This window comes from Muntiacus reevesi, chromosome 7 (genome assembly GCF_963930625.1).
Source record: "Muntiacus reevesi chromosome 7, mMunRee1.1, whole genome shotgun sequence".
Lineage (NCBI taxonomy): Eukaryota > Metazoa > Chordata > Mammalia > Artiodactyla > Cervidae > Muntiacus > Muntiacus reevesi.
Window position 1 is genome coordinate 82,344,828 of NC_089255.1, and position 18,330 is coordinate 82,363,157.

Below are 18,330 nucleotides of genomic sequence, written 5' to 3' on the forward strand. Positions count from 1 at the left end.
TGATGCTTTGGAACTAGATAGAGGTAGTGGTTGCACAACATTATAAATGCACTAACTGCCACTGAATTATTCAGTTAAAATGGTTAATTTTATAACAAGTGCTAGAGAGGGTGTGGAGAAAAGGGACCCCTCTACAGTGTCGGTGGGAACGCAAGTTGGTGCAGTCACTGTGGAAAACAGTATGGAGGTTCCTCAGAAAACTAAAAAAATTAGCATGGGATCCAGCAACCCCCCTCCTGGGCATATATTCAGACAGAATTTTAACTCAAAGTTACATGCTACTCTATTTTCATAGCAGCACTGCTCACAATAACCAAGACATGGAAACAAACTGAATATCCACCAACAGATGAACAGATAAGGAAGAAATGGTCCATATATAAAATGGACTACTACTCAGCCATGAAAAAGAATGGAATGATTTGTAGCAGCTTGGATGCAACTAGAGATTATCATACTAACTGAGGTAAGTCATAAAGAAAAAGCCAAATCCCATATGATATCAAATGTGGACTCCAAAATATGACACAAATGAACCTACCTATGCAACAGAGATAGACTCACAGATGTAGAGAACAGATTGTTGGTTGCCAGGGGGGAGAGGGTTGGGGGAGGAAGAGGGTGGGAGGTTGGGGTTAGCAGATGTAAGCTTTCATACAGAGAATGGATAAACAACAAGGTCCTACCGTATAGCACAGAGAACTATATGCAGTATCCTGTGATAAACCATAATGGAAAAGAATATTGTTAAAGAATGTGTATATACGTATAACTGAATCACTTGGCTCTATAGCAGTAGCTAACACAACACTGTAAATCAACTATAACTCAATAAGAAGTAAAAATAAATGATGAATTTTATGTTGTGAGAATTTCACCTCAATAAAAAAGTAGCCTATCCCCATTCTCCCTTGGATGCTGTTAGGAACTCGGACTCCAATTAAGACCCCAGTTAGAAACCAGCAATCCTCTCACATTATAAAGGACAAGCTTTGGGAGGTGGGATGGGGAGTGGCTCCCTCGGGGTCCCAGCTGTAATAGAGCTGGAACCCAAGTCCCATCCACAGAACATATCTTTATTGAGAACCAGACCCGGTTCTAAGTACTGAGGATTCAGCCAGCCATGAATGAGACCCAGGGGTCCCTTTTCATGGAGTTTGCATTCTGGTTGGGGAAGGCTGACAAACACACAGATAATAAAATATCAAGCGGGGAGAAAGCTATGAAGGGAAACAAAACAGATAAATGGTAGGCGGGAGGCAGCTAGGGAGGGCCCCTAAGATGAGGTGACATTTAAGCGAGCAGTGCAGAGCGGATATCTGGAGAAGGGTGTTTCTAGCAGAAGGACCAGCAGGTGCAAAGGCAGGAGCAAGGCAAGACCATGCTTGGTGTTTTAAAGACCAGCAGGGAGGCCATCTCTCTTTGCCATACTTCCGAGGGAGAGAGACCCGTCCTGCCTGGAGAGCATGGTAGACTGTTCAGTGCTTAATAGCTACTCAGTCAATATTTAACTGATGCTCAAGGATGGAGGAGACTGGGAGTCTCAGCAGAGTCTGGGGCAGGGGCAGAAGCTACACAGGTTTTTGGCTGGTGGAGAGGTCAGGGCAGCTGCCATCTACCCAGGCTGGCCCCTGGCCCCTGAGAGGGGAGCTCCCTGAGGCTTCCTGGGTGGACTCCTGGAGGGGATGGGAGTTGGGGTGTTCAGGCAGCTCTGAGTCAGGATGATGGTCCTTAATTGGCTTCTCTGAGCGTGGAATCCTCCATGTGCTGCCCCAGGGAGACGGCGCAGCTGGAGAGAGCTGCTCACCACCTCTACACCTGAAGGCCTGGTTGGGAGAGGGGGCATGGCAAGAGGGGGACTGGAGCTGGTGGGGAGCGCTGGAAGGGGCTTTCAGTTAAGGCGGGGTGTCCATGCCGGGCAAAGGGGGCTGGTGAATTTTGAGATTTTTTTTGCTCGAATAACCAGACATAGCTCCTGCCCAAATTGGGGTAAAGAAAAAAAAAAAAAAGAGTTGTTTCAGGCAAGAGTGGAACCTAGTCTCCTGCTCCCTCATTTTTATTTCACTTTCTGACTCATGCTTGCTGCATCAACGGGATTTGAGGTACAGATGGTTAATTTAAAGACTGAAAACTTGACGATTAATTTTAAGGCTCCCCAACTCCCCAGCTAGTTGGGTGATTTAGCTTATTTCTCTGAGCCTCAGTTTTTCTGTCTATAAAATATGGGTATATACAAAAAAGAAGGAGCCCAGTAGCCAGCATATGGTGGCACTCGAGCATCCAGGCCTAAAACCCTGAAGTTGCCTTTCAGGTTCTGTCTGAGGTTGAGAAGATCCATCTGAGCAGTCAGCTCTCCATGGGGACTTCTGACTCCAGCACCATCCATCCCAGCTCCCCTTGGCAACACATAGGTCACCTGCGTGGATAGGGTGACAGCTGACCTGTCCCTTGGGTATGGGGCAGCTTTAGGGGAACAGCATGGAAGTAAGAACCTGCATTTATGCCTGCATCTCTGACTTGATACTAGCTGCCACGCCCACCCATGCATACCACCTTCCCCAGGTACTGGTTTCTCAAGATTCCTGCTCCCTCTCTAGGAATCTGTTCTTTTTTTCTGGCCATACCACGAGGCTTGTAAGATCTTTGTTCCCTGACCAGGGATTGAACCCTCAGCCCCTGCAATGGCAGAGCTGAGTCTTAACCACTAGGCTGCCAGGGAAGTCCCTGTAGACATCTGTTCTGGATACAACCTAAAGGGGCTGTGGACTCCTGTGGCTCTGTCTTCACCTCTCATTGGTCACTCACAGGAGGGCCAAAGGCTGTCCTTGGTCTTCACCATCTACCAGGTGGCTTGATAGGTGCTGGGCAGGGTTGCTGGGCTTCTTGGGTTTCAAGGAGCAAATATTCCTCAAAATACATTGGAGGTAAGCATGTGGTCCTCTCTCCATGACACTTGCCCAGTATCATCTAGGGAAGGGAAGAGGAAAGAATCAATGGGAGAGGTTAGGGGGCAGAGATACATAGTGATTCTGGTGGCATCAGACTTGGACAAGATGGGGTAACGGCCTAAGCAGGTGGACAGTGGAGCCAGATGGCCTGGGTTCAAATTCCACTACTGTCTGTCCTACTAGTTGTGTGACTGAGGGCAGGTTACTTACTTCTCTGGACTTAAGCTTCTTTATCCCTAAGATAGGGATAAAATACTAATAGAATCAGCCTCTTAGGGATGTTGCAAGATTTCACTGATTAATATTTGTATAGTGTTTAGTATAGGCTTGGCACAGAGTAAGTACTGGATATCTTTTTATTATTTTCTTTCAATTTATGTAGTTGATTTTACATATCTTTGACAGTAAATTTTTTAACTTGAAGTGTATTTGATTTGGGTTTCCCTGGTGACTCAGTGGTACAGAATCCACCTGCTAATGCCGGAGACATGGGTTTGATCCCTGGGTCAGGAAGACCCCCTGCAGAAGGAAATGGCAATCCACTCCAGTGTTCTTACCTGGGAAATTCCAAGGACAGAGGAGTCTGGCGGGCTACAGTTCATGGAGTCGAAAAGGAGTCAGACACAAATTAGCAACTAAACAATAATGATTGTTGATTTACAATATTATATTAATTTCAGATGCACAACATAATGATCCATTATTTTAACAGACTATGCTCCATTTCGGTGATTATGCAACTTTAGCTGTATTCTCTGTGCTGTACAATATATCCTTGTAACTTACTTATTTTATACCTAGTAGTTTGAACCTCTTAACCCCTATCCTACCCTACTTCTCTTCCCCACTGAGAGCTGCTAGTTTATTATCTGTATCTGTAACTCTGTTTCTGTTTTGTTACATTCATTTATTTTATTTTTTAGATTCTATATGTAAGTGATAACATACAATGGTTATCTTTCCCTGACTTATTTCACTAAACATAATATCCTCCAGGTTTATCAATGTAGTTGCAAATGGCAAAGTTTCATTCTTTCTTATGATTGAGTGATATTTCATTGCATGTATATACCACATCTTCTTGATCCACTTATGTGTTGACAGACACATAGGTTGCTTCTATATCTTGGCTATTGCTGATAATGCTACTTTGAACATTGGGATGCATGTATCTTTTCCAATTAGTGTTTTCATTTTCTTTGGATAAATACTTGGAAGTAGAATCACTAGATCATATGATATTTCTATTTTTTAGTTTTTTGAGAAGCCTCCATACTGTGTTCCATAGTGGCTATACCAATTTACATTCCTACCAACAGTGTACTAGGGTTCCATTTTCTCTACATCTTTGCCAGTATTTGTTATTTGTGGTCTTTTTGATAATAGCCATTCTGACAGGGTGAGGTGATATTTCATTGTGGTTTTGATTTGCATGACAGTGCATTTGCTTTTGTTTGCTGAAGTTGTCATCTATCTGGGCATTGGGGTTACGATAGACAGACATTAATCCAATTCTCATAAATAAATATACAGTTGCAGTGAGGATCTGGGCTTTGAAAAGGGGAACATGGGGATCAGAGAATGCTCAATAATGGAAACAGACCCAGCCAGGTTGGTGAGGGTGGGCTTCCTGAGGAAGTGACTTTGGAACCACGATTTGAAGGGTGAATAGGAGTTTTCAGTGTAAGACGGGAAGAGAAATATTTCAGGCAGAGGAAATAGCAAAGACCCTGCAAGTGTGAAGGACTGACTGGCCCAGATTTGCTTTTAGTTCACTTTAGCTCAAATGTTCTCTTTAGTTCCCTTTTTTTCATTAAAATCATTGTTGAAAAGAGACTGAATAGATTTATAATAGTATTAGACTCTTTCTTTATAATAAGAATTATAACTTTCCCCAGTCTTTTTAAAATTATGATAAAAAACAATATAAAATTTACCGCTTTATCCATTTTTAAGTACAGTTCAGTAGTATTAAGTATATTCACGATGCAGTACAATTGATCTCCAGAACATTTTCATCTTACAAAACTGAAACTCTGTCTCATTAAATAATAACTCCCCATTTCCCCTTCCCCTCTGCCCCTGGCAACCACCACTCTACTTTCCGTTTCTACGAGTCTGACTCTTCTAGGTACATCACAGAAGTGAAATCATACAGTATTTTCTTTTTGTGACTGGCTTATTCCTCTTATAATTATATCTTCAAGGCTCATCCATGTTGTAGCCAGTGACAGGACATCTAGGAGGCTTTTGCAGGTGACCAGGTGGGAGCTGATGGGGGCTGGGCCTAGGGCTTGGCAGCTGAGGAGGAAGAAGCAGGTAGGATCAGGGAGATTTGGGGGAGGCGGAGTCAGGGGATTTGGTGAAGGATGGGCTGGTGGCGAGGTACGGTGAGGCAGGGCTCTCGCTTCTGGACTTGGCCTTCAGAGGGGGCTGTTGTCAGGCCTGTGGCACTCAGAACTGTGGGCTCCTTTGGAGGATGTGGCTGATCCAGGGGCTGAGCTGCGAGCAGAGGAAACCGGGAAAGAACCTCTTCTCTGCCTTCAGTCCAGAGTCTCGTGGAGACCAGAGAGAAGGAGGCGTGAGCAGCTGCTCTGGTTTTTCTTCCCCCTTGTTTGCATATTCCTACAGAGTACAGACCTTGCTGCACTGGAAAGATGGATCTTTATGGCATCCCAGATGGAAGGAGGATGGCACCTAAGAGTTTTGTGCCCTGTCCCTCCCTATTCAGACAGCACCAGGCTGGGCGCCACAAGTGTCTACCCTGCTGTCTCTGGTCTGTTTCATTCTCCATGGAATTCTAAAGTCCTTCCCCCTTAGAGACCCACCCCCTTCTAAAGGCTCATATCTCCCCAAAGAAGTGGGTAATTCTCCCCGTGGAGAGAAAAATCACGGAGGAAAGAATCCTAACCCCGCCTGTCTCCAGGTGTGTGACAAGTCACTTCTTTCCCAGCCATGCACCCAGACAGCCCATGTTGAACGTCTACCAGGACAGCCCTGCACCAGACCTGGTGAGGAGGAGACAGGCATGGGCTCCACTGTCTGAGGAGCAAAGGATGGTAGATACGGCCTTGATATCAGTGTGTATTTCCCTGATGACTCAGATGGTAAAGAATCTGCCTGCAATGCAGGAGAACCAAGTTCGATCCCTGGGTCTGGAAGATCCCCTGGAGGAGGAAATGGCAACCCACTCCAGTGTTCTTGCCTGGAGAATTCCATGGATAGAGGAGCCTGGTGGGCTACAGTCCATAGAGTTGCAAAGAGTTGGACACGACTGAGCTACTAACACACACATCAGTATGAACAGGTATGGTGGTTGCTCATGAAAGAAGGTGGTTAGTTCTACTTGGTTTTGGTTGGGTGGTAGGGAAGTCATCAGGAAGCGCTAGAGATGTGACTTTCTAAAACTGTGTGTTGGAAGATTTCTATCAGCCTGGAGGTAAAGATCAGGAAGTGGGGCAGACAAGGGAATTCTTGGCAGGGGGACATGAGAAACAGGCTTGTGCCTTCAGCTTGTTATCAGCGGGCATCTGCAGAGAGAAGTCAGCAGGATCTCCATCCCCCAGGACTTGATTTTAGTCTCTGACTGTAGATGGGGTGGGGATGAGGGGAAGTGAGGAGCTTCTGATACGGAAGCCATTTAGGGGGGTGGTCAACTGGAGATAATGAAAATCATTCTCCAGGGAATTCCCTGGCGGTCCAGTGGTTAGGGCTCTGTGCTTTCACTGCTGAGGGCTTGTGATCTATTCCTGATCGAGGAACAAAGATCACACAAGCTGCGTGGTAAAGCCAAAAAAAAAAAAAAAAATCCACATAGCACTTTATGCATGCGTACTCAGTCATGTCCAATTCTTTGTGATCCCATGGACTGTAACTCGCCAGGCTCCGATGTCCTTGGGATTTTTCAGGCAAGAATACTGGAGTGGGTCGCCATTTCCTCCTTCAGGGGATCTTCCCAACTCAGAGATCGAACCTATGTCTCCTGCATCTCCTGCATTGCCAGGTGTGCACATAGCACTTACTAGACACCTAATGCTGCTTTAGAAGCCGTACAACATGTAATAGTCATACAACATGTAATAGTCATACAACATGTAATAGTCATACAACATGTAATAGTCATACAACATGTAATAGTCATACCAACACTTTGCAGTAGTCACCATTATGGTACCCATTTTCCAGATGGGAAAGCACCCAATTGCACAGAGCAGGAAATAGGATTTGAACCAGACAGTCCGGCTCCAGACTCTGTGCTTTCAACCACTGTGTTAGGCTGCAACTCCCAGCCAGTTCTGAGCAGAAACTCTGTGCTGTGAGCTTGCACAGGGCTGGAGGGGATGAAGGAGGGAAAATGGCCAGGCGCTGGCCTCAGATGTGGGTAGGGGACAAGGGCGGAGCCATGGTAGCTGCTCCGATGTCATGATGGTACCATTCACTGAGCTGTGGAACCCGTGTGGGGGAGAGAGCCTGGCTGGCCCCGTTCTCCCAGTCTGTAAAATGGGGACAGAACACTTGCCTCAAAGGTAGAGGGAACCCGAGTGGCGGTCCTTTGGCACTGAAGGTGCTCTGTCAGCGTGGCCTGTCTCTGCCGTCTCACCCCTGGCTCTGCCCGCTGCTGCAAACGTGCCTGCCATCCCCTCTGTCCCCGCTCCGGGCCACCTCTGGGGGCACCCGGCCCTCTGGGAATGTCTTTCTCTGTCATTCCCTCACGGAGCTAGAAGCAGCTTTGAAGTCTGCCCAGTTTTTTAGAGGGAGCGAGGTGAGAGCAGTTCAAGGCATGTGGGTTGAAAGTATTCGGAAATGCAGATGGGCCTCAGGACTTCCTTTTATTTTTGTTCAGCACATCTGAGTGTCTTGGTGGGTACCCCCTGCCCCGCATCTCAGAGGAGGGCCTCCCCACTATTGCAGAAAGGATGTGACAGCGCCCATGGTGGTCGGGGGGTGGGGGGCTGCTGTGAGCTTGGGGGCAGGCAAGGGGAGGCCAAGTTCTCAACCTCCTGCCCCGCCCTGCCACGCCACCAAAATAGAAGGGCCGAGGTGTCGGCCCCAGGGAGGGCCTGGCTGGGACAGCCTTTGAAGCCGGCGGGCAAGAGCCTGGAAGGAAGGCTGAGGGAAGCAGTTTGTTAATATTCACAGTGGAGGCAGCAGTCTTCCCTGGGTTTTCAGTGTCGCCACGGCAGGCAGGCAGCAGAGACATCACCCGCCTAGCTCAACAACGCCAGAGCCTGGGAGACGAGGCCTGGGTTTGGCTCATCCATTGCTGCGTGACACTGGGCAGCTCACCTCCCTCTCTGGGCCCTGGTTGTCTCTTGCGCAGCAGCAGGGACTGTGGTCAGATCCTCTCTCGGGCTGCTTCTCACTGCAGCACGGAGGATTCACATCCTTGCCTCGTGGCCACAGACCCCTGCTTCAGCGCACCCCCTTCCTGTCCTCTGGGTGGGGCTTGGGACTGGCTGGGCCCGGACACGTGCTGGGACCATCTCTGGGAAGCAGTCGGGATGCAGGAGCAGACCGAGGAGCAGCGGGTTTGCCGAGAGCCCGCTGCCCCGGAGCATCCCGAGGGGAGGAGAGAGGCCGTGGGCACAGAGTTGATGCCTTGGTGTGGCAGGGGTGACATCTGAGATATTTAACAGTCAGGGCAGCTCTGGCTGCCTGAGCACTTGGGGGGAGGGGGGGGCTACACTGTCCGTTGTTAACCGTTTAGTTTCTAGGGGGCAGCTGGGGGGCCTAGGGGAGGAACCAAGAAGGCTGGAAAGGGAAATATTGGACCGGGGTGGGGGCGGGCGTGGGACTTGGGCAGGGTCTGTTTATCAACTGGTAAGGAAGTGTTTCAGCATTCTGATGACCCATGTGACTGTACCAGCGACCTGCTGTCTATCAGCTCTGTTTGCGGGGAGGGAGGGACAGAGAAGTCAGCTGAGGCCCCTGGGGAGCTGGTTTCTAGCCCTTTCCACCATCAAGAAAAGTCCTTTCATTCAGAGTGGGCAGCAGGTCACTGGTCCCACTTGGCCCGGCGTCCCAAGGTCCCCAGCCTGCTATCCGAGGGTACCCCTCCTCCCTCCACCCTGGGGAGCACTGGAGGGAGGCTCCCTCCCCTCACTCCTCTCCACTCTGTAGCCCAGCTGCCCCACCACTGGCTCCTGCTTCCTTTGTGTCTGACCCTCAGCCGTCTTCCCTCCCCTGCAGAGGGCCTGTCCCACCCTCCTACCCCCAGGGACGACCCTTCCCATCTCCTTCCCACTTGGCCAGTGGAGGAGAAAGTTGAGATGGGGTGGCAGGGAGGGGGAGGGGAGCAGATGCACCATCAGGGCAGCTGGAGGGGGAGACCCCAGTTCCTGGTACAAGTCCCCACGCTGCCTGCTGCCCCAACTTCCCTGCGCAGCAATTTCGGTTTCTATTTTAAACAGTTTGGGTTGGTTGCTTCCCTGCCTTCCTGCTGGGTGTTTATAGTGAGGAAAATAATTGGTGATATTTGCACAGATGTGCTGGTACTGCGGCTCATCACGGGCACCTATGCCCAGGGGACCCTCCCTGCCCCCAGCTCCTCTGCCAGCCCGAGGAACCAGCCAGGAATGGGAGGGTAACTGCCGGCCCCCTGCTTCCCCAGAGCCTCAGGCACTGAGACTCAGGCAGAGCGGGAAGCAAGAGGCCTGATGTGCCCCAGGCATGCCCAGAGGCAGGCCCCGGCTTGCCAGGAGAAGGGGCCCTGCTCAAGTGGCAGGGACTGATCAGGACCCGCCCCGGGCTCCACAGGATGGGCCCTTCCGAGTGGTCTGGTCAGAGAAGCCCCAAGGGGCTCTGTTGCTGCTGACTGCATTTTCTCTGCAGAGTCTGAGTTTGCTGCTGAGGGTAGGGGGTGGGTGAGGACTATGGAGAGCAAGACCTGGGTTGAACACAGGAAATTGTTGGACTGCTTCTCTTTTGTCTCCAGGCATGGAGCAGCGTCCTGGGGGGCTGGGCAGGAGGCAGGGGCTGCAGGACCTGGATTGGAGTGCATGCTGCCCACTGCTGGGCACCCAGCCCGCTGGGGATGAGGAGACCCCAGCGCAGGTGGGACTGGGTGGGGCCACCACGTTTCCTGCGTCACCCCAGCATGGGGATGTGCTGTGTGTGTGTGCATTTGCGAGTGTGTGCAGGCAGTATCTGTGCTTGTGTGGGCTGTGCCCGTGTGCGCACGGGCATGGATGGAAGTGTGTATGTACAGAGGTGCGGGCAGGCACATGCTATGTGTATATGTACGCGTGTGTGTGTGTGCATGTCTGTATCTTGGTTTGCGGTCCTCAGGGTTCCTCTGAGGCAAGGGTTCGATTGTGGGTAGTTTATTGGGAGCTGATCCCAGGAAGCAGGAAAATGAGGAAGAAGATGGGGAGAGGAAGGCAACCAGTGAGGGACGTGCTTTTGGTTAAATTGCCACTGCCGGTAGCTGAAGCTCCATCCTTCTGGGGAATCCTCAGAGCAGGTGGAACATGGCTGGTGTCCTTCCATCGAGACGCCGCGAAACCTGGGGGTATTTGTCCACCAGCTTCCATCCATCAGTGGTTGAAGCACCTTCAGCTTATCCTGCCTGTGGGCCCAGTGGCACAGAGTTCCCAGGAAGCAACCTTCAGTGTGGGGAGGTAAAGGCCGCAGGATGTAGGTCTGCTGCTGCGTGGCGGGTGTGCTGGATGCAGTGACGCGCTGCTCAGAGCCCCGTGGGAATGACGGGCTTCATCCTCCAGCAAACAGCCTTCAGGGCATCCCCCACCCTGGGAGCAGCCTCGGCTGAAGAGAGCCACTTTGCCTAAGGGCCACAGCCCTTTTCTGGGTGGCTCCCATCCATTGCAGTGGAGGCCTGGCCCTTCATCCCACCTTGAGTCAACTCTTAAGGTCACCTTGGTTCCAGGCCCCACCTTGGGTTGGCCCAGACAGTCGTTTGGCCAGCACTGCAGCCTGACCTCCCCATAGTTCAAATCTGCCTCCTTCTGCTCCTCTCCTCGAATGTTCTCCCAAGAGTATCTTCTAATGAGCATCATGTAGTGATCTCTGTATCAGGGGTACCCAGCCTGTGCGGCAAGCGTGTGTGTGTGTGTGTGTGTGTGTGTGCACGGAGCTGTGTCTTCCAAGTAGTCATGTGTGAGTGTGGGCATGCTAGTGCCCTCCATGCAGTGACTGAGAGGCCAGGCTGGTCCCTCTGCCAGCCCAGGCAGGTTCCTTGGGGCCTGGAACAGAAAGGATACTGGGGATTTGGTGCTGAGGTTGGGGCCTGAGGCAGACAGAGATGGTTTCCTCCCCACACCATGCTTGAGCAGCCCCCATTGGGAGGTATGAGGGACTTGAGACAGGGCATCAGGGGGGTGGGGTCCTTGGTGACCCCATACCTGTGTCCACCCCTGATGGCTCCAGGCAGCTCAGGGGAGCTTCAGTCACCCTGGCCCATGTCTCCTCCTCCTGACCTCCACGGCTCTCGAATCTAGAATGGATTTTTCTTCAGCCTGGACCTCACCTTGTCTTGCAGAGTCAAATGCACGCCACACCATCACCCTGCATCCAGGCTACTCCCAGCAGAATAGTCCTCCAAGCCAGAGCGCCTACCCCTTCTCCTAAGGCCTGGATGTGGGCAGGTCCTCTAGAGAACGTGCTGCAAGGGGCCAGGAGCAGTAGACTGTGGGATGGAGGTCAGTCTTGGGGAAGGATCGGACGCTGGCAAAGGTGGAGGTAGGCGGGGACAGGAAGAGGCCCAGAGGGCACCAGGTGTTACAGAAATGTTTATTACAAGGGTAAGTATATACAGGAATGGAGCATTAAAACTGCTGATCCCGGGCCTGTGAGACTTCAGGGGATGCAGTGAGTGGAGGGCTGGGTAACGTCTGGGCTCGCGGAGGATGGTGGACACATTGGGTTCACAGCCCCAAGCTCTGGATGGGGCCCCGGAATGACCAGGTCCACCGATCATGCACAATGAGAGCCACAGCTTGAACGCTGACAGGCCTGCCCTCCCAAATGTGCTCCTCCTGCCTGTCTGGGTATTTCTAGAATTCTGAAATTTCCCTATTGGCTAAGAATGTTAAGAGCAGCTCTGAGAAGAGGTGCCGGTGAAGAAGCTCCAAGGCTGACCAGGGGTCCATCACTGACCTCAGCATTCAGAGGTGGAAAAACATCACTGGCATTTGAGACACAGGCCTGACTTTCCTCTTCTTTGAGTTGGTGGAGCCTTCAGTTTGGCTCCAGCTGGATGTTTTAGGTGTACTCCAAACAGCTCGAAAACTCCCATGGGAGGCTCCTGCCACATCCCTGCCTACAAATACTAAGGGTCATCTCTTAGTATCCCTTCAATACATTCTCTATATCCATCTAGACCTTGCTTCCCTCCTCTAGGAGGCCCTCCTGGGCTTCTCAGCTGCCATGCCAGCCCTGTGTCCCTCCCTTCATCTACAGTCACTATGCAGGGTCTCCTCGCTACGTTCCCCCTTGGCTGGATCCAGGATTCTGCACTCAGTGGCTGCTGGACTGATGGCTCTCTCTCTCTCTCTCTCTCTCTCTGTCTGCCTGGCATGGTGCTAGCTCAGAGCCTCCAGAGGAATCCAGAAGAGGAGGATGGGGGCAGAGAACAGGAGTAACGATATTCCAGGGCCCTCCAGGCTCTCTGTCATCTCATCTGCCTTTCACTCCTGCATAAAGACGCTCCAAGAACCTGCCCCCAGTACAGTTTACTCGCCCCAGGCACCCCTTCTCCACCTAGAATCTACTCTTGTCTTACATGCCCACAGAAGAGGTAAGCACCCTCTAGAACCAGAAAGACCAAGGGGGTCCCTTTGTGTGTATTTCCATCTTGGCTGGCTGAGGTCTGGGCATCACAGGCCAGAGAGTGGAGTTGGGAAGTTCAGGGAGACCCCAGGTGGAGACTCCTGTGCACTGGAAGGACTGGGCCCGCTCCTCTGCCCCCCAGGCATCCCTTCCTCTCCCTGTAATCTGCTCTTCTTTGTGGAGAGGTTAGCAGAGTTGGATAGTGTGTTGCCCCAGGGCAGGAGACCCCTTGGGGAATGAGCAGAATGGGGAGAGCTCCCAGCCAGAGGCAGCTCTGCCTGGATGGCCGGGTGGGCAGCCCGACCCTCTCCTGGACTGAGTGATGCCCCCTGGCCTGCTCTAGGCTGGTGGCAATGGGCAGGAGGAAGTGACGGTCGTGCCCCGCAGGCTGCAGCCTGGGAGGCGTCCTCCTGACAAGCCACCCCCATGAGCTGTCTCCCCAGAGAGTCTGCTACCCCCAGCACCCCCTCTCCGCCTCCTCAGGCAGAGTAGGGGAGTCAGGATGCCAGGCCTTCTTGGCCACTAGCCGTGGCCATTCTGGGACATGTAAGCTGCCAGGGCCACCACCACGGCCACATAGAGACCAGCCCCCACAGCGATGGACAGTGTGGCCAGGAAGAGGGCCCGGCGGGAGGTGGTGTTGGCCAGGCGGAAGTCCCCCTTGGAGATGGCCTTGCTGGTCTAGGGAGAGAGAGGCGCTGGTGAAAAGGAACATCCCCATGCCCAGCAAAATAGCCCCAGCCCCCCAGGCTCTGACCCCAGGTGCCCCGGGGAGGGAGGGTGGCCAGAGCAGAAGCCCTGGGCCCCCATGAAGCCTCTTACCCCCTGGGAGAAGTAGAAGGCGGCGATGCCCAGGGGCCAGAAGCAGCAGAGCATGGAGAAGATGGTGAGACCCAGGTGGTCCCTGGGAGGCAGCGTAAGGAAGTTGTCTTCACTTTCACTCTCTGTTGATGTGGCGTCGCTCTGCAAAACATAAGTGGGCTCTTGTGACCTGGCCCGGGACACCCATCGGCAGTGGCGTAGGGCAGAGGGCAGACTCATCTGTTGTGAGTGGGAGTGTGGGTTGGGCTCCGGACTCTCTACCAAAACCTTGACAATGGTTCAATGATTCCACCCTTGGGGTTTTATCACTAGGAAAGACTACAAGTATACACATGCAAGAATACATGAACAAGTATACGTGTACTAGAATGTTCATTATAGGATAGTAACTGTGAAAGATCAGGAATAGTCTCAGCGCCCAGTGACCAGGAGATTGGGTTAATAAGTGGTGGAAGAATTTATAATGGGATACCATACAACCCTTAAAATTCACCTTGGTAGAAAATACTAGATTACGTGGAGCCAATGGGTTGCTTAGAGAGGAAAATTCAGTTACAGAAATATGTATAGCAAGAACTCTTTTGGGGTGAGGGAGGTAGAAAAAAACGTAAGTGAAAAGACTGGAAGATCATTCACTAAAATAATTGCTATCTTTGAATAACTTTTTGCATTGACTTTAAATTGCTTATATAATTAAGAAAACAAGAACCAGGTGAACATTCCTCAAAGACCAGAAGTCCACAGATGGAGGGATGAGTGGACAAAGACAATGTTTATCTATATGTATAAGGGACTATCATTCAGCCATAAAAAGAAGAAAATCCTGCCATTTGGGCCAACATGAGTCTTTTTTTTTTTTCTCTCTCTCTTTTTTTTTTTTTACAAACCCTTGTGTCGAGGGCTGACTTTCAATAGATCGCAGCGAGGGAGCTGCCCTGCTACGTACGAAACCCCGACCCAGAAGCAGGTTGTCTCCGAATGGTTTAGCACCAGCTTCCCCACGAACGTGCAGTGCGTGACGGGCGACAACATGAGTCTTGATACATTATGCTAAGGGAAAGAAGCCCAAGACAAACACCATTTGATCTCACTTATATGTAGGATCCAAGAAAGCTGAACTCAGAGAAACAGTGAGTAGGTCGGTGGTTGCTGGGGGCTAGGGAGTAGGAACAATGAAGAAAAGTTGGTTAAAGAGTAAAAACTTCCAGTTATAAGGGGAATAAGTTCTCGGGATCTGCTACAGCGTGGTGACCGTAGTTAATAATAATGTATTATATACTTGAAAGTTTCTATGAGAGTAGATCTTAAATGTTCTCCTTATAGCAACAGCAAAATGGCAATTAGGTGAGGTAAATGGTGTGTTAATTAACCTTATTGTGGTAAACATTTTGTGATACATACATGAATCAAATCATGGCATTGTATACCTTAATGTTACATAACAATTATATCTCGATTGAACTGGAAAAAAAAAAAGAGCAAAAAATGCTATTAAAAAGTCAAATAGGGGACTTCCCTGGCAGTTCAGTGGTTAAGACTTCACCTTCCAATGCAAGGGGTGCAGGTTCAATCCCTGGCCAGGGAGCTAGGATCCCATATGACTTGCGGCCGGAAAACCAAAACATAAAACAGAAACAATATTCTAACAAATTCAATAAAGACTTTGAAAATGGTTCACATTTAAAAAAAAGAAGTCAAATAGTCATAACCTTTAAAAATTGTGAATCACTATGTTGTACACCTGAAACTTATGTAATATTGTACATGAACTTCAATAGAAAGATACCTTAATGCAATAAATAGTAAAAATGAATAAATAAATAAATAAACTGTCAGCTTTAACTAGTGTTTCTCAAAGTGTGACTAGCATCTGTGTCAGAGGGCCTTTTCTTTAGTTAAGTACAGATTCCTGGGGCTCAAGCCAGGCCTGCAAAATCTCAGTACCCGGAGGTGGGCCTGAGAATCTGCATTTACGCGCACGTGCTTACCTCTTCTTCCTCCGGGTCACCCTCTTGGCCTTGGAGCTCCTCTTGAACCCCGTAGGACACAGTCTGGATGGCGACATCCTCTTCTGCTTGGCCAGGTTCCGAGGACCGCTCCGTAGGCCCAGCCGGGGGCTCACTGCCCTCTGTGAAGCTGGTCTCACAGCTGCCTGCCCGGGGCTCCTTGACCTTGTCCCTCCCCAGGAGGCAGCTGGGCCTGTACCAGGCCTCCACGGCCAGCTGCAGGGACCCGGGGTCCAGGAGCTGGTGGGCATGCGCAGGGTCAGCACCGCCCAGGAGGTAGGAATAGATCTTCTCCCGGCAGGGCCAGGCAGGAGAAGCCTCGGGGTAGGGGTAGGGGCCATGGAGGTGCGTGGGGCTCCGAGGCAGCAGTGGGTTCTGTAGCTCACTCAGACTCTCCATGGTTCTGGGGGCAGCTCCGGGGAGGCGAGCCCCAGAACCCCGGGACTTGGTGGCCAGTTGAGCCGTCCTCAGAGGGCCTGCTGGGGAGAGCCAGACAGACAGACACTGCGGCCGGCATTCTGGATGAAGGACAGGAAGCAGTGAAGAGCACAGACTCTGCAGTCTGACTTGCCCTGGACCCTGCCTGTACCACCGGCCAGCCGCAGGACCTTGAGTTGGCTGTTTAACTCAGATCCTCCATTTCTTTGCAGCAGAACTTACCTCATAGAGCTGGGTCATTCATTTATCCATTCACTGCATCACCACTGAGCGTCAGCGATGGCCAGGTGCTTTACAGATGCTGGGGATGAAGCAGGCAGAGGAAGAAGGCTGCACACTTGGTCTCCGAGAGCTCACAGTCTGGGGAAGACGCCTGCCCTGAAGGGGAAGTACAGCAGAGGGTGTCAGAATATACGACGGATAGAACTGACACAGAGGTGCAAGAGGAGGCTTTGGAGCTGAGATCTGAAGGAAGAAGATGGGGTTGACAAGGCAAGAGGAGAGGGTGCACATTTCACGCAGTGGGCGGATAAAATCTGGTTGGTCTGAGAGCCAGAGATGAGGCTGGTATGGCTGCAGGTACAGAGAAAGATGTGAGATGGACTGTGGGGCCAGACAGTGCAGCCCTGTTGAGGACAAAGGGGTCCTCAGGGGTCTTGGCAGGGTTGATAGGATGAGATTTGGGTCCTGAAGCCTTCCCTGTGGCTATGTGTGTGGGGTGGCTTGGACTGACTGTCTCATGGATAGGAGGCTTTGCCGTGGCTTCTGATAAACTGAGGACTGCTGAGACTCTATGGTGAGCAGACGGAGAAATGGGAGTGGGCCTTGGGAGATACTGTCAGGATTGGTGGCAGCTAGGATGCTGCATCGACAGAGGATTTGTTCTCAGGTTGGGTTGGCCCACGTTTAACTCAGAGCTCGCCCCATGCCACGTGCTCACAGAGGTCAGCTCTTCCTGGAGTTGGCACTTCTCCCCAGGTATGGTCTTAAGGGATGCTCCTTAGGCTCACCTCCTTTCTAAGGCGAATTCTGGGATCTGGAGGAGGGGTTAGGTCACTGCTCTCTGGGGGGAGGCATGCTCATCAACCCAGAGGCCTCACTGCTGCTCTCTCCTCCTTCCTCTCCAGAGGTCAGACATGCAGGGCGGGAAGCCCTTGGACTACAGTGACGTGGAGGGGTTTCTTCCTGCTGATGGGGAGCTGGGCATCCAAGGCAGAGGCCTCACAAGGTTGTGTTCATGCCTGGGCTCCTCTGGGCTGATTCCCAGCAGGGCTGGACCCTCTAACTCCCCAGGGCAGCTTCTGAGCCCCTGTCACAGCCTCCCCCCACCAGCAGATGTGAGCCACGGACGTAGAGCTAAAGGACATGTGACCACAGGCTTGTGGGTTTGGGAGTTAGATACACAGAGTTTCCATTCCTGACCCACATTAGCTTTTTGACCTGACAGTTTCCCCATTTGGAACCAGAGGAGTTGGATTAAACAGCCACCGATGGCGATGGTGGCACTAACATACCACAATTCCATAGTTTGAGGAGCCCTCCAGAAGTGAGATTCCCCCACTCCCTGTTCTCTTTCAGTAGTCAGGAATGGATGAGCACACTCAGATGAGCCCAGGGGGTGCAGAGCTCACCTTTCCCACCACAGCCCCTCCAGCAGGGTCAGGGAGGCAAAGGGAAGGCAAGACATCTATTTGCCAGATGACCCACGGAGCCAAGGGGTTGTTGCCCGGCTTCCCAACTCCCTGTTGGCTGCCTTATCCCAGCCCTGCCCCTCCACCTGGCCCCTGCCCCTGCTCACCTCGCCTACTCTCTGGGCTTCCATCCATGCGGGCAAAGGTGGGCAGGGGCCTTTCTGAGGGAGTAGGGTTGGGGAGACCAGCCCTAGGATCCTCAGAACAGATGAATGCATCAAACTCATCCCTGCCCTATGCCTTGCCTCACCAAGAGACAACACCGTCATCCCCTAGGGGCAAAGGAGGGATACTTGTGACCAGGAGTCAGGCCCTGGAGCTCTGAGGGGTGTTTGGGAGGGCCCTTATTCAGGGCTGGCGGGGGTGGCTGTGTCCCAGCCCATCACCCAGTTCCTGCCAGCCACCCTCTATTGGTCAAAGTACACACAGCTGAACCTCTGAAACCCAAGCCATGCACCCTTTCCTGGATCAGTGTCCCCCATCCCCCAACACATGCCCTGGTCGTGCCTTAAAGTAGAAATTGGCGCTTCATGCACACAGGTATATGAGCCTGGGCTTTCCACCATAAGGACAATCTGGAAGTCACCTGAATGTCCAACAGTTGGGGGCAAGTTAAATAAATTATGGTGCAAAAACAAT

General features: G+C 51.5%; 1 protein-coding gene across 1 annotated transcript; it reads right to left on the minus strand.

Moving 5' to 3' along the window:
* Positions 1 to 13,256: 13,256 nt before the first annotated feature.
* SYNDIG1L (synapse differentiation inducing 1 like) lies at positions 13,257 to 15,961 on the minus strand. Its single transcript, XM_065941867.1, has 3 exons — positions 15,545 to 15,961; positions 13,557 to 13,697; positions 13,257 to 13,415 (listed from the first exon to the last, which is right to left on the minus strand). Exons 1-3 carry the CDS (start codon positions 15,959 to 15,961, stop codon positions 13,257 to 13,259), a joined length of 717 nt encoding a protein of 238 aa, XP_065797939.1.
* Between the last annotated feature and the right edge of the window lie 2,369 nt (positions 15,962 to 18,330).

Bases quoted from the DNA above. Each gene is read 5' to 3' on its own strand.
- SYNDIG1L (XM_065941867.1), bottom strand. From the start codon at position 15,961: ATGGAGAGTCTGAGTGAGCTACAGAACCCACTGCTGCCTCGGAGCCCC. The intron at 13,698-15,544 runs GTAAGCACGTGC...TATGTTTTGCAG, and splicing joins GTGACCCGGAGGAAGAAGAG to AGCGACGCCACATCAACAGA. The intron at 13,416-13,556 runs GTAAGAGGCTTC...CTCTCTCCCTAG, and splicing joins CCTTCTACTTCTCCCAGGGG to ACCAGCAAGGCCATCTCCAA.